The sequence below is a fragment of the Delphinus delphis genome, chromosome 8 (assembly GCF_949987515.2).
Source record: "Delphinus delphis chromosome 8, mDelDel1.2, whole genome shotgun sequence".
Lineage (NCBI taxonomy): Eukaryota > Metazoa > Chordata > Mammalia > Artiodactyla > Delphinidae > Delphinus > Delphinus delphis.
In genome coordinates this window covers 55,875,096-55,890,667 of record NC_082690.1, presented here as the reverse complement: position 1 = coordinate 55,890,667, position 15,572 = coordinate 55,875,096, and the positions used below count along the sequence as shown (strand labels likewise).

General features: G+C 50.4%; 1 protein-coding gene across 3 annotated transcripts in view; it reads left to right on the top strand.

Annotated features, from left to right (window-relative positions):
* Positions 1-8,837, top strand: part of MYO7A (myosin VIIA) — an 86,723-nt gene extending 77,886 nt beyond the window's left edge. For 2 of the 3 annotated variants that reach the window (XM_060018223.1, XM_060018222.1), the window contains exons 38-47: positions 466-621; positions 1,163-1,268; positions 2,614-2,727; positions 3,805-3,892; positions 4,050-4,156; positions 5,254-5,439; positions 5,790-5,906; positions 6,828-6,911; positions 7,793-7,912; positions 8,211-8,837. In XM_060018223.1, coding sequence (XP_059874206.1) covers positions 466-621; positions 1,163-1,268; positions 2,614-2,727; positions 3,805-3,892; positions 4,050-4,156; positions 5,254-5,439; positions 5,790-5,906; positions 6,828-6,911; positions 7,793-7,912; positions 8,211-8,300 — 1,168 coding nt within the window. In that variant the 3' untranslated portion in view covers positions 8,301-8,837. The remainder of the gene's footprint in view (positions 1-465; positions 622-1,162; positions 1,269-2,613; positions 2,728-3,804; positions 3,893-4,049; positions 4,157-5,253; positions 5,440-5,789; positions 5,907-6,827; positions 6,912-7,792; positions 7,913-8,210) is intronic. The other variant, XM_060018224.1, reaches the window with a different exon arrangement.
* Positions 8,838-15,572: the final 6,735 nt, after the last annotated feature.

The window sequence follows — 15,572 nt, the reverse complement described above, 5'->3', positions numbered from 1 at the left end:
TCAGTCTTCAAAGCCTAGATCAAATGCCACCTCCTCCTAGAAGCCCTCCAGGCTTCCCTCCTGCCAGACCGAAGGAGCTCAGAGTAGTGCCTGAGGGAGTCCTGGGGCTGGTCTAACGTAGTGCTACTCAAATAATAGACGAGTTAAAGAGCTGCTGCCATAATGTAAATCACACACTGCTTCCGTCATAGGAAAGTCTAAGAAAAAGAAAATCTTAGCCAGAGTGCTTGGTGACACAGCTGACACAAGCACCTTACCTCCACTTGACTAGTAAGCGTGCGGCCTGGGGTGGGGTTGGCAGACCAGACTTTGAGTAGCACTAATGGGATCAGGCTGTCGGGGGGTGTGGGTCCGTGTTGGTCCTCAGACAGGGGTGGGGGTGAGGGCAGGCATGTGCTGCCGTGTGAGGAGCTGAGGCGTACTGGCCCGCGGTCGCCCTGCTGGACACCACACCTCTTCCTGCAGGTATAGTGAGGAGCGGGGCTGGGAGCTGCTCTGGCTGTGCACAGGGCTCTTCCCGCCCAGCAACATCCTCCTGCCGCATGTGCAGCGCTTCCTGCAGTCCCGCAAGCACTGCCCACTCGCCATCGACTGCCTGCAGCGGCTCCAGAAAGCCCTGAGGTACAGCAGAGGCTGCAAGGGGCAGAGGGGGCAGTGGGCATAGTGCGTGGCGGCAGGCACTGGGATGGGCTTCCGGCCACCCTGGCTTGCGAGACGAGTCCCTTGGGGATGCTGAGGTCCTGACCCATCTTTGGGGTTGGGACCCATCTTCGGGGTCCCACAGCTGCCAGGTTGACAAAGGTGGCAGTGCCCAGTACCCATTCTGGACAGTTTGAGAGTCTGGTTGCTCAGAAAGTTATTTTCTCATACCTTCAAGTCTGCTGGGGAGGCAGACACCTGGGCCGCACTCCACACTCTGCAAAGCCCACCTGTACCCTTTGCTTCGTTCGGTCCCCTCCACATCCCTATCTGGTGGGCACCATGATCACCTCATTTTACAGATGAGGAACTAGAGGCTTGAGAGTGTGTCACCTGCTAGGAAGTGGTGGCTGGGGATTAGGACTGGGTTTGCCCGTCTCCAAACTGCTCTCTGCTCCCCATGGCCCCAGGAATCTGCTGCCTCCTGACTTGCCCCCCTTCCCCCTCCCCGGCTGGTTTTCAGAAACGGGTCCCGGAAGTACCCCCCGCACCTGGTGGAGGTGGAGGCCATCCAGCACAAAACCACCCAGATTTTCCACAAGGTCTACTTTCCCGATGACACAGACGAGGTGAGGGACTCTGGCTTCTTGGTCTGTGGGTGCCCCTGAAGGACCAGGCTCCCTCGGGGACACGGGGCAGCCCTGATGTCTCTTCCCCACCACCCCCACCTTTGCCCCCATCCTCCTGCCCCTCAGTGGAGTCGGGGCTCAGTCAAGAGGCCACAGACTCCTCGGGTCAGGAGCCCTTGGGTTCCTGGTTCAGCCTCTCACTTCCTTGATCAGCTTCCTTGAGAAGCTCACCCCTCCCTCTCTCTGAGGAGCCTCTGCTTGGAGAAACGTGCTTTCTCCCTCTGAGCTGAGCTCTGTGTTGATGTCATCTCCTATGCCAGCTCTGTTCCTGGGCACAGGCCTGCTCCGCAGCCCAAGACCTCCCCCATTGCCCCGAGCCCACTCTCCTGCAGACTAACACTTCCTTCCTTCTCACCTGACCTGAGTGTGAGTCCCCTCCACCGCGGTCCCCTGGGCAAAAGTCCTATTTGTCTTCTTGTCATGCCGGCTCCTGATCTACACCCCCTGCTCCATCCCACCACAGCATCTCATTCAGATAAACAAGACCAACAGTGAAATTTTCGGTTTGAAAAGCAGTTTAAAAACTTGTCTAGACTAGAGACTCAGAAATACCACTAGGGGATTCTAGTCACAAGGACAGAAAAACTTCCTAAAATCTTTTCCTGTCCCCTATGGAGGGTTACATGGAGCACCCCCCGCCCCTCAAATTGCACTCCTCCCTCATCCGGGCTTCCCCAGACCTTCCCATCCCTCTCAAGCCCAGTCTGGGCTGCTTCCCGGCTCTTGACTCCTCACCCTTTCTGGAGTTTGCTTTCTCCTTCCTCCAGTTTCTCTCCTTCCAATCACCCTGTCCCTCCTGTGCTCCCTTGGCCTCTGCCATCACTCATGCTTGTACAGCTGGGCCAAGGCTTAGTCCCGCTTGAAGGGTTGGGAAGGGCACGATCTGGGAAGACCCAGACAGGAGTTGCTTCTCCTTCTTTTGAAAAGAATTTATCTTTAATTGAAGTTTAGTTGATGTACAATATTATATGAGTGTCAGTTGTACAACAGTGATTGACAAATTTTAACGGTGGTGTTCCAGTTATAATTATTATAAAATATTGGCTATATTCCCTGTGTTGTACAGTATATCCTTGTAGTTTGTTTATTTTATACAGAGTAGGTTTTATACTTCTTCCTTGTCTTAAGCATGGTGCCCAGCTCTGGGGAAGCCCCCTCAGGAGGAGGGTGTCTTGCATGGGAGGGGGCTCCGTCCAGCTGGGGGCACAGCCACAGGGATGCGAGAGGCCCTGGGAGAGGCCCTGCCAGAGGCAAGCGAGTGCTCCCCCGCCACCCCTTCCCCCAGGCCTTCGAGGTGGAGTCCAGCACCAAGGCCAAGGACTTCTGCCAGAACATCGCTGCCCGGCTGCTCCTCAAGTCCTCCGAGGGATTCAGCCTCTTTGTCAAAATTGCAGATAAGGTGGGTTGGGGGGGCACTGATTGCTTATCTGCCTGCTCTTGGTCTGTCTCATGGGAAATTTGCTGGCGCCCTGGGAGCTCATGGGGCAGCGGGGGTGGGGACAGAGACAGAAGGAGGGACGGGGAGAGGAAGAGGCCCTCTTGCACACGGCATCTGATTGTGCCCGTCTCTTTCCTACATCCCTGCAATGGCCCCCTTACGTGCAGCAGCTATGCCTACATCTCTCTCCTCTGAGGCATTGCACAGCCTGGCCACAGACCTCCTGGGAGCACTCTGTGCTCTGGACACACTAGGCTCCTCGCCCTGCCCCAATACACATGTACTTTCCAGAGTTGATTTGACTGGTCCCTCAGCTGCCAGGCTGAGGTCAGTTCACCTCTGAAAAAGCCCTTGAAGGGAGGATGACCATCCTCACCTAATAGACCACAAAACCTGGACTCAGAAGTGTTAAGTGACTTATCTCAGGTCACACAGCAGGGACTCAGATCCAGGTAGGGCTGACTCTGAAGCGCAGGCCCCTGCCTTCACCCCACATTGCCCCCCGCCCCATTTATGTCCATGGGAGTCAAAGGCCCAGCTTGAAAGCCCCTTCCCATGGGGGGGCTTCCCTGACCCTTGCAGGCAGGTCAGGTGCTCTCTCCTGTCACTCACCCACAGTTCCCTGTGCATCCATGTCTGTCTCCTCACTTCATGTCTGTCCCTGTGCCAGACACTGTGACCAGAGGTGATCTCAGTGAGGTCCTGGACCCAGCGGGGCTTAGAGCCTGTGGGAGGAGCAGGACACGGATACCAGAGAATGTCCAAAGCAGGGACTGGGCCCCTTTCTCGGCCTTTTTTCCAGGGTCCTAGAGCAGCAATCAGTGACTCTTTGCTGAATGACTGAAGGGAGTCACTGTCACTGGACAGAGACGCTCAACAGGCACAGTCGGGGCAAGATGGGGTTGATACTTGGCCCCCTTGGCTGCGAGCAGGAGTTCTTCTGGAGAAGGGGCTGCCGGGGAGGCCTTGGGTGGTAACGTCAGAAAACTCAGTATTGCTCCAATTAAAATGATTGCACTAGAATGGCCATGTCCCTAGGTCATCAGCGTTCCTGAGAATGACTTCTTCTTCGACTTTGTACGACACCTGACCGACTGGATAAAGAAAGCACGGCCCGTCAAGGATGGTAACGTGAGGCTGAGTCCTGGGATCATCCGAGGCCTGGGGCCAGCAGGTCCTGGCTCGGGGCCACACCTGAGGCCCACCTGGGTGGGGCCCGAGTCCGGCCTTCCTCCAGGGCTGGTGCTGGGATCTTCTGGGTGACCGACTGCCCTCTGCCACAGGAATCGTGCCCTCGCTCACCTACCAAGTGTTCTTCATGAAGAAGCTGTGGACCACCACGGTGCCAGGGAAGGACCCCATGGCCGATTCCATCTTCCACTATTACCAGGTGAGCTGCCCAGAGCTTCTCTGCTGTGGTTGCCTGCTGTCCTTGCCAGGGGAGGGGCAGCAGCATGGACTGGAAGCCATTCCTGCTGGCGTCTCCGGAGGTGGCCCAACCTCACATCCTTCTCCTTCCCAACCCTCCAGCCCTCGGGCTGAGCTCTCAGGCCCTTCCCTTGGTGAGGGGCTATGCTCTGGATTTGGGATTCTGCTGGTACACCTGCGTCTGTAGACGTTTTCCAGCAGGGCATGGGCCTGCGGGAAGCCAGCAGGTGGCTCCCAGGCTGAGCCTCTATCATGTGTCTGGCAGCTTGTACTCGTTCTGTCTTCCCAACAACCCCCAAGAAGGAGTTATGTTGTTCCCATTTCACAGAGGAACACTCAGATCAAGTGATGTAATTAGGATCACAGGGCTGATGGAACTGGGGTTGGATTCCAGGTCTTCATGACTGCAGACTCAGTGGTCTCTTCCGAGGTGGCCGTTTACCGTTCTGTGGGACAGACAGACCAGGATGCTGGGAGGGGCGCCAGTGGTGGGGAAGGCAGCTGCCCTGGTAGAGAGACCCATGGCCTGAGAGCCAGAAGGGCCGCCTTCCTTCAAACCCAGGATCTTCCTCTCCCCTTTCCCCTTTGCCCCATGTTGCCCGTTTAGCAAGTGGCACCGTTAACTACCAGCTCCCCCAAAGCAGAAACCTGAGTCAGCGTGGACCTCTCCCATGTCCCAAATCACTCACCTGAAGACTTTACCTCCCGAATATCTCTTATCTCTGAAACGCATTCACGTCTCTCCATCACCGCCTCCACCAACTTGGGTCGGTCCACCATCTTCTCTCATCGGGAAGAAGCCCATAACCTTCTCTCTGATCTCCTCCATCTGCCTTTTTAAATCTGCAAAGCGCTGAATCTGTGGCATAATGCTGTTTCCCCGTACTATGCCTTCCCCCCTTGGGGAGCAGTGTCAGCTGAGGTTGGGGAAGCAGGTGGGCCCAAATGTGGGGTAAAGTAGTAGACCCGGCCTCATGGGGGGGGTGGGGGGTGCTTAAGGGAAGGAGCCCACTTCCTCCAGGTGCCTCCACTGCCTGTGACCTGCTCTGTCTCTGGCAGGAGTTGCCCAAGTATCTCCGAGGCTACCACAAGTGCACGCGGGAGGAAGTGCTGCAGCTGGGGGCACTCATCTACAGGGCCAAGTTTGAGGAGGACAAGTCCTACTTCCCCAGTATCCCCAAGCTTCTACGGGAGCTGGTGCCCCAGGACCTCATCCGGCAGATCTCGCCTGACGACTGGAAGCGGGTGACCGTGGGGGAGACGGTGGGAATAGGGGCCCCCTGAATGGTTCTCTGGGTACCCCAGGGTCAAGGGGGCAGGTGCTGGACAGCAGCCCAGGGAAGTATCTCTTGTGGCCCCTGTAAATTCAGCCGGCCACTTGGCAGTAATTTGCCCTGTCCTGGTTACCATGGTGACCGGATTTTAATTGATACTGTTTGGCCTGCTTGCTTTGGGGAGGGAAGGGCTGTCAGGAGTCCATTAACTGGTATAAGTGGGGAGGCTTCATAGCCTCCAGGGCCCATGGCAGCTGCTGACAGTGCAGATGGGGCAGGAGCGGCAGGGGAGAGGACTCTGACCCCCCGCTCCCCCTGCAGTCCATCGTCGCCTATTTCAACAAGCACGCAGGGAAGTCCAAGGAGGACGCCAAGCTGGCCTTCCTGAAGCTCATCTTCAAGTGGCCCACCTTTGGCTCAGCCTTCTTCGAGGTGAAGGTATGCCGTGGGTGCGTGCTTCTCAGGACGAGGGGGAACCAGATGGCACAGAGACTCCTCCCCATGGCTCTGGGAAACTGCAGTGGCCTCTGCCACCTGCCTGGCAAGGAAAGGAGGAAATGGCCCAGCTAGGTGTCTCAGCTAAGTACTGGGCCCTGGGCTTAGTCCTGGGACACTGAGGGGCCATTATCTCAGCCTGGCAGGGGAGGCAGATGTGTACAAAGGCCAGAGTAATGCAGGACGATCTGCACCGTGACAGTGGGGTGGCAGAGCCTGGGAGGCCCAACCAGACGGCAGAGGCTGAGGTGGCTTCCTGGAGGAGGCAACGTTGAGCTTTCTAGGGAGACCCTGAGGGGAGGGTTCCTGGCAGACGGCCTGGCACGAGCAAAGACCCAGAGGTGTGAGAGCTCAGGCTGATGGGGCCAGAGCCCACTCTGACTTCAGGGTGGGGGTGGATCTGAGGGGAAGGACCAGAGGCAGGAGAATGGTGAAGTGGCTGGGGCGAGGGGATAGGTCAGGATGGAGAGGGGGGAATGGCCTTGCTACACACTGAGGAGAGGGCCCCTTTGAGAAGCCTGGCTGTGCAACGAAGAGAGCCTGGAGGCAGGTGTAGGGTTCAAGGAGGCTTTTTAAAGACGAGGGGCTTTAGGGCTGAGAGGGAGCAATAGCAGGGACTCCTAGAGAAGCAGGACAGAAGGGCTGAAACTGCTGCCGGGCTGGTTGGGGGCCCGTGAAGGGATTTGGGGTAGCTCTGGGGGCCCAGCAGAGGTATTGCTAGAAACCACGAGGTCGTGGAGCACCAGTGCACCCCTGGCATCACGCAGGCAGCAGGAGAGGTAGACTCAAGCCCAGCTGGGGGCGGCTCCTGGGGGCGGCTCCCCACCTGATGTCTCTGGCTTTTTTTTTTTTTTTTTAAACTAGCAAACTACGGAGCCAAACTTCCCTGAGATTCTCCTAATCGCCATCAACAAGTATGGGGTCAGCCTCATTGATCCCAGAACCAAGGTGAGCAGCGACAGGGAAGAGGAGGCGGGTGGGCTTCTCTGTTTGCACTTCTACCAAAGGCCCCCAGACTCAAACCCCGAGAGACCCTATCAGCCACCACCATCCTCGCTTCATCTACCCACCTGGCCACACATCTTGAGAAGCACCATGTTTGCTGCGTCTACTTCCTTACCTCTCATCTCTCCATCAAAACTGCTGAGTTACTAACAAAGCCCTCGCTACGAAATCCCATCACTCTAGTGCTTGGCCTTTCAGCGTCACTGGATACTTCCTCCCAGAATGCTCTCTGTCCACACTGGTCAGGGTGGGAGGCTCTACTGGGGTAACTGCTGCTCAGGTCTGTGGGCCTGAGCAGTTCCTACCGAGGGGGCCAGGAGACAAGTCCTACCACTGACACAGGAGGGTACAACGGGGGCTGTTGGCGAAGGGGGCAACAACCACCATCTTCCCCGTGGCTCCATGTGCCCACGTTCCTGGTTTTCCTCATGTCCCCCTTGGTCTCCCTCTCAGGCACTTCTCTACACAGCCCACACACTGTGTTCCCCCAGCCTGTGTCTTCTTGTCTCCCCCCTCCAACTCCGCTGGACCATCTCATCTGTGACCACAGTTTCAGTTCCTTCAGGCTCTCAGATTTCCAGTTCCGGGCCCCATACATACACCTGACGGCCTCTTGTCCCACCAGCCGGCCCCACCCAAGGCCTGGAGGGGGAAGGCATCTGCTTCCCACAGCAGCTCCACAGCACAGCTGGACTCTTCCCTTTGCCCCTTTTCTCGTCTGAGAGTCTGGGGTCCTTCGCATGGGTGGTGTCTGGGCTGGAGCTGAGGAGAGTGAGGCCGGACGGTCCAGGCCATGCAGCTTCAGACACTCTCTGCTCCCCTAGGACATCCTGACCACTCACCCCTTCACCAAGATCTCCAACTGGAGCAGCGGCAACACCTACTTCCACATCACCATCGGGAACCTGGTGCGCGGGAGCAAACTTCTCTGTGAGACGTCACTGGTGAGAGCTCTTCCTTCCAGGCCTGGCGGGCTCCCCTGCCTCAACTGCAGCTTCAATTGAGGGACCCACAAATTAGCACCTTAATGTGAGGTCGCAACAGCTTAGAGCCCTAGATGTCTGGCTGGATGAATCCAACCCTTCAGCTGTGTGGCTGGGGAGACTTAAGTAAGTCCAGAGCAGGGGGCAGGATCTGCCTTTGTCCGGGCTTCTGTCCACTGCAGTTTGCTGGGAGCTGTGTCCTGGGTCTGAGTGGGCGGCCGTGTCCTACATCTGTTTATCTTCTTGCTGCTGTTTCCAGGGCTACAAGATGGATGACCTCCTGACTTCCTATATTAGCCAGATGCTCACGGCCATGAGCAAACAGCGGAGCTCCAGAAGCGGCAAGTGAACAGTGGGGAGGTGGCGCTGGCTCTGTACCTGCCTCTAGGCAGCAGCCGGCTCAGGACCATCAGCTACCTCTGCAGCCAGGGGAAGACCTTTGCCCTCGAGGCAGGGAGGCTGGGCCGGCTGGCCACCACTGACCGTACCATCGTGGCCTCTGAGCCTTCTTCCGGTGCAGCGGCCTCGCCGGGATGCAGAACTCCCCTCCACCCCTGAAGCCCCCGGTTGGTTCTAGTCCTGGCTTGCTGTGGCCTTCCCAGTTGTAAAACCCTGTGCTCCTTGGATGCCTTCTTAGCTCAGACTAGCCCTACTATGTGACCTCTTGACTTTCTGCGCACCACCAGGAAAGGTAACCAAGAGGACTACCTAGTTCTTCATGCTGAGAACAACCAACCAAGATTGTTCTGAAGCCTAAGGGACTGGCTTCATTCCCCTAAGTCCAGGAGCCTCAGCTGGGGTGAGGGAGACAGACCACTTTTATATATTACAGTGTGAGTGAGTGAGTGCTGAGCCCCTGCTCGAGGCTCCCCTGATCACCTCAGGCATAAAGCATGTGTTCCATCTTCTGGCCCTGTAGTGTCTTTGCTGGGGGAGGGGCAGGGTGTGGGGCCAGGACAGGGCCCTTTGGGGGAGTGGCCTATAGAACTGTCTCCTTGTTCTGGGTCTGGGGGTTGGTTGGGGGTGCTTAAAGGACTGGCTGAGCCTGGGGCAGGCTGAGGGGATGCTGCCCTGGGAGGTGGTGACCTCAGTGTGGATGAGCTGGAGATCCAGAGGGGGGAACCAGCTTCTGGGCCTTACCTAGGGCCAGTGGATCAAGAGTGGCCCTTGCGTCCTGCCAGAAACATCTCCTTGGCTCATCAAGAAACCTCCAAGAACCTCAGGAACCACGCTGCCTTGGGATGAATGCTTACGTCCAGTAGGTGCCTGTAAATTATTACTTTGTGACCAGGATGGAACATACAAGTTTGGACAGGACCTGGGCAGGTCCGGGGGTGGGGGATTCAGACAGGGAAGGTGTGATCTGGGGGTGGGCATCCTTCTGGGCTGTGGCTGGGATGAGCGCCTAGAGAAATGACAGGGGAGAGGTTGGCATGTTTGTGATCTGTCCTCAAGGCCCCCCGTGGTACTTCAGCACAGCCAGCCCAGCTCCACTTGCCCTCACACACTCAAGGGTCTGGGGTCACCTGCATGTAGGTGACAAACCACTCCACAGGGAGTGCTATTCCTGCTCTCTCCAGATGCCTGTGTGGGAGGTGGAGGGGCTGGCTGGTGAAATGGAGGCCCCAAACCAGACAGCCCTGCTTTCTGGGAGGACAGTGCAGCCACCTGAGGCAGCCCTGCCCCACCAATGTTCACGTGACTCCACAGTCAGCCCGGGATAAATCTGAGCCCCAAGGAAGGTGCTGTGGTGTCTGCCCCTACACATCATCAAATACATGGGAATATGAGCCCTGGAGGAGTGTGAATACCTGATGGGCACATAATGGAACACAACTTGCTGCTTCTAACGCTGGGCTCCCAGACAGGTATTCTCAGCTCTAGTTTCCCTTCAAGACCAAATGCCTTTGGGTGGACATGGGATTATGCCCATCACCCCACTGGGGAATCACCCAATGACAAGCTATTAGGACGCACCCACTGCACACTGTACAACAGGATGTGCGTGTGGGATGAGATCTTTACCCCCAACGCGTGCCCATGCCCCCTCTCCATCTCTGATGCACTTTGGCAATCAGCCCCTAGTCTTTGTCAGCCTGAGTGACCACAGAGGGTCTAAAGATTGCATCACTTACCTTCGGAGTTCCTGAGAGGTTGCCTTTTTTTTTTAAACATCTTTATTGGAGTATAATTGCTTTACAATGGTGTGTTAGTTTCTGCTTTAAAACAAAGTAAATCAGTTATGCATATACATATGTTCCCAAATCTCTTCCCTCTTGCTTCTCCCTCCTTCCCACCCTCCGTATCCCACCCCTCTAGGTGGTCACAAACCACAGAGATGATCTCCCTGTGCTATGCGGCTGCTTCCCACGTGCTATCTATTTTACGTCTGGTAGTGTATATATGTCCATGCTGCTCTCTTTGTCACAGCTTACCCCTCCCCCTCCCCATATCCTCAAGTCCATTCTCTAGTAGGTCTGTGTCTTTATTCCCGTCTTACCCTTAGGTTCTTCATGACCTTTTTTTTCCCCCCTGACATTCCATATATATGGGTTAGCATACAGTATTTGTTTTTCTCTTTCTGACTTACTTCACTCTGTATGACAGACTCTAGGTCCATCCACCTCACTACAAAAGACCCCAAATAGCCAAAGCAATCTTGAGAACGAAAAATGGAGCTGGAGAAATCAGACTCCCTGACTTCAGACTATACTACAAAACTACAGTAATCAAGACAGTATGGTACTGGCACAAAAACAGAAATATAGATCAATGGAACAGGATAGAAAGCCCAGAGATAAACCCACGCACATATGGTCACCTTATCTTTGACAAAGGAGGCAAAAATATACAGTGGAGAAAAGACAGCCTCTTCAATAAGTGGTGCTGGGAAAACTGGACAGCTACATGTAAAAGTATGGGATTAGAACACTCCCTAACACCATACACAAAAATAAACTCAAAATGGATTAAAGACCTAAATGTAAGTACAGAAACTATCAAACTCTTAGAGGAAAACATAGGCAAAACACTCTATCACATAAATCACAGCAAGATCCTTTTTGACCCACCTCCTAGACAAATGGAAATAAAAATGAACAAACGGGACCTAATAAAACTTCCAAGCTTTTGCACAGCAAAGGAAACCATAAACAAGATGAAAAGACAACTCTCAGAATGGGAGAAAAAAATTGCAAATGAAGCAACTGACAAAGGATTAATCTCCAAAATTTACAAGCAGCTCAATATCAAAAAAACAAACAACCCAATCCAAAAATGGGCAAAAGACCTAAACAGACGTTTCACCAAAGAAGATATACAGATTGCCAAGAAACACATGAAAGAATGTTCGACATCATTAATCATTAAAGAAATGCAAATCAAAACTACAGTGAGATATCATCTCACACTGGTCAGAAGGCCATCATCAAAAAATCTACAAACAATAAACGCTGGAGAGGGTGTGGAAAAAAGGGAACCCTCTTGCACTGTTGGTGGGAATGTAAATTGATTCAGCCACTATGGAGGACAGTATGGAGGCTCCTTCAAAAACTCAAAATAGAACTACCATATGACCCAGTAATCCCAGTACTGGGCATATACCCTGAGAAAACCATAATTCAAAAAGAGTCATGTACCAACATGTTCATTTCAGCTCTATTTACAATAGCCAGGACATGGAAGCAACCGAAGTGTCCATCAACAGATGAATGGATAAAGAAGATGTGGCACATAGATACAATGGAATATTACTCAGTCATAAAAGGAAATGAAATTGAGTTATTTGTAGTGAGGTGGATGGACCTAGAGTCTGTCTGTATACAGAGTGAAGTAAGTCACAAAGAGAAAGACAAATACCGTATGCTAACACATATATATGGAATGTAAGAAAAAAAATGTAATGAAGAACCTAGGGGTAAGAAAGGAGTAAAGACACAGACCTACTAGAGAATGGACTTGAGGATATGGGGAGGGGGAAGGGTAAGCTGTGACAAAGGGAGAGAGTGGCATGGACATATATACACTACCAAATGTAAAATAGATAGCTAGTGGGAAGCAGCCGCATAGCACAGGGAGATCAGCTCGGTGGTCTGTGACCACCTAGAGGGGTGGGATAGGGAGGGTGGGAGGGAGGGAGACCCAAGAGGGAAGAGATATGGGAACATATGTATAACTGATTCACTTTGTTATAAAGCAGAAACTAACACACCATTGTAGAGCAATTATACTCCAATTAAGATGTTAAAAAAAAATCTTCCAACAAACAAAAGCCCTGGACTAGATGCCTTCACCAGCAAATTCTATCAAACATTTAGAGAAGAGCTAACACCTATCCTTCTCAAACTCTTCCAAAATATAGCAGAGGGAGGATCACTCCCCAACTCATTCTATGAGGCCACCATCACCCTGATACCAAAACCAGACAAAGATGTCACAAAGAAAGAAAAGTACAGGCCAATATCACTGATGAACATAGATGCCAAAATCCTCAACAAAATACTAGCAAACAGAATCCAACAGCATATTAAAAGGATCAAACACTATGATCAAGTGGGGTTTATCCCAGGAATGCAAGGATTCTTCAATATATGCAAATCAATCAATGTGATACACCATATTAACAAATTGAAGGAGAAAAACCATATGATCATCTCAATAGATGCAGACAAAGCTTCTGACAAAATTCAACACCGATTTATGGTAAAAACCCTCCAGAAAGTAGGCATACAGGGAACTTTCCTCAATATAATACAGGCCATATATGACAAACCCACAGCCAACATCATCCTCAATGGTGAAAAACTGAAACTATTTCCACTAAGATCAGGAACAAGACAAGGTTGCCCACTCTCACCACTATTATTCAACATAGTTTTGGAAGTTTTAACCACAGCAATCAGAGAAAAAGAAATAAAAGGAATCCAAATCGGAAAAGAAGAAGTGAAGCTGTCACTGTCTGCAGATTACATGATGCTATACATAGAGAATCCTAAAGATGCTACCAGAAAACTACTAGAGCTAATCAATGCATTTGGTAAAGTAGCAGGATACAAAATTAATGCACAGAAATCTCTAGCACTCCTATACACTAATGATGAAAAATCTGAAAGTGAAATTAAGGAAAGACTCCCTTTTACCATTGCAACAAAAAGAATAAAATATCTAGGAATAAAGCTACCTAAGGAGACAAAAGACCTGTATGCAGAAAATTACAAGATACTGATGAAAGATATTAAAGATTATACAAATAATTGGAGAGATATACCATGTTCTTGGATTGGGAGAATGAACAGTGTGAAAATGACTCCACTACCCAAAGCAATCTACAGATTCAATGCAATCCCTGTCAAACTACCACTGGCATTCTTCACAAAACTAGAAGAAAAAATTTCACTATTTGTATGGAAACACAAAAGACACCGAATAGCTAAAGCACTCTTGAGAAAGAAGAACGAAGCTGGAGGAATCAGGTTCCCTGACTTCAGACTATACTACAAAGCTACAGTAATCAAGACAGTATGGTACTGGCACAAAAACAGAAATATAGATCAACTGGACAGGATAGAAAGCCCAGAGATAAACCCACGCACATATGGTCACCTTATCTTTGATAAAGGAGGCAAGAATATACAGTGGAGAAAAGACAGCCTCTTCAACAGGTGGTGCTGGGAAAACTGGACAGGCACATGCAAAAGAATGAAATTAGAGTACTCCCTAACACCATACACAAAAATAAACTCAAAATGGATTAAAAACCTAAATGAAACGCCAGACACTATCAAACTCTTAGAGGAAAACATAGGCAAAACACTCCATGACATAAATCACAGCAAGATCCTTTTTGACCCACCTCCTAGAGAAATGGAAATAAAAACAAAAATAAACAAATGGGACCTAATGAAACTTCAAAGCTTTTGCACAGCAAAGGAAACCATAAACAAGATGAAAAGACAACTCTCAGAATGGGAGAAAAAATATGCAAATGAAGCAACTGACAAAGGATTAATCTCCAAAATTTACAAGCAGCTCATGCAGCTCAATATCAAAAAAACAAACAACCCAATCCAAAAATGGGCAAAAGACCTAAACAGACATTTCACCAAAGAAGATATACAGATTGCCAAGAAACACATGAAAGAATGTTCGACATCATTAATCATTAAAGAAATGCAAATCAAAACTACAGTGAGATATCATCTCACACTGGTCAGAAGGCCATCATCAAAAAATCTACAAACAATAAACGCTGGAGAGGATGTGGAGAAAAGGGAACACTCTTGCACTGTTGGTGGGAATGTAAATTGATTCAGCCACTATGGAGGACAGTATGGCGGTTCCTTCAAAAACTCAAAATAGAACTACCATATGACCCAGTAATCCCAGTACTGGGCATATACCCTGAGAAAACCATAATTCAAAGAGTCATGTACCAACATGTTCATTTCAGCTCTATTTACAATAGCCAGGACATGGAAGCAACCAAAGTGTCCATCAACAGATGAATGGATAAAGAAGATGTGGCACATAGATACAATGGAATATTACTCAGCCATAAAAAGAAACGAAATTGAGTTATTTGTAGTGAGGTGGATGGACCTAGAGTCTGTCATACAGAGTGAAGTAAGTCAGAAAGAGAAAAACAAATACCGTATGCTAACACATATATATGGAATCTAATAAAAAAATGTCATGAAGAACCTAGGGGCAAGATGGGAATAAAGATGCAGACCTACTACAGAATGGACTTGAGGATATGGGGAGGGGGAAGGGTAAGCTGTGACAAAGTAAGAGAGTGGCATGGACATATATACACTACCAAACATTAAATAGATAGCTAGTAGGAAGCAGCTGCATAGCACAGGGAGATCAGCTTGGTGGTCTGTGACCACCTAGAGGGGTGGGATAGGGAGGGTGGGAGGGACGGACACGCGAGGGGTAAGGCATATGGGAACATATGTGTGTGTGTGACTGATTCACTTTGTTATGAAGCAGAAACTAGCACACCATTGTAAAGCAATTATACTCCAATTAAGATGTAAAAAAAACAAAAAAAAAGTAGCCTGTCCCAATTAGTACATATTGTGTGATCTGATTTATATTAAATGCTTGAAATAAAAATCTCCAGAGACAGTAAATAGGTTAATGGTTACATAGGGCTGGGAGGGTCAGGAAGCCAGTTGGGTGGGGAGTGACTGATAGTGGGTATAGAGTTTCTTTTTAGGATAATGAAAGTGTTCAAAATTGATTATGATGATGGTTGTACAACTCGATATACAAAACTCATTAAATTACATACTTTAAATGAGTGAATTATATAGTGTGTGAATTATATCTCAATAAAGTTATTTTTTAAAAGGAGGGTGATCTGTACGCGAACTTAAGGATAACAGTAATGCCACTCATTTGGGTAACACTTAATTTTTTCCAAGTGCTTTTTGATCCATATGGCACCCCTAAGATACATGCAGTATGAATGGTCTAATTTACAATTTAAAGATAAATAATTTGAGGCGTATTGATTTCCCCAAGCATACATTTGCATGTATTCTCTACCAGTGAAAGTCAATTTCTGGGGTGAGTGAAAAACATCTTAGATATTCCAATTGTTGTGGCTTTCCAA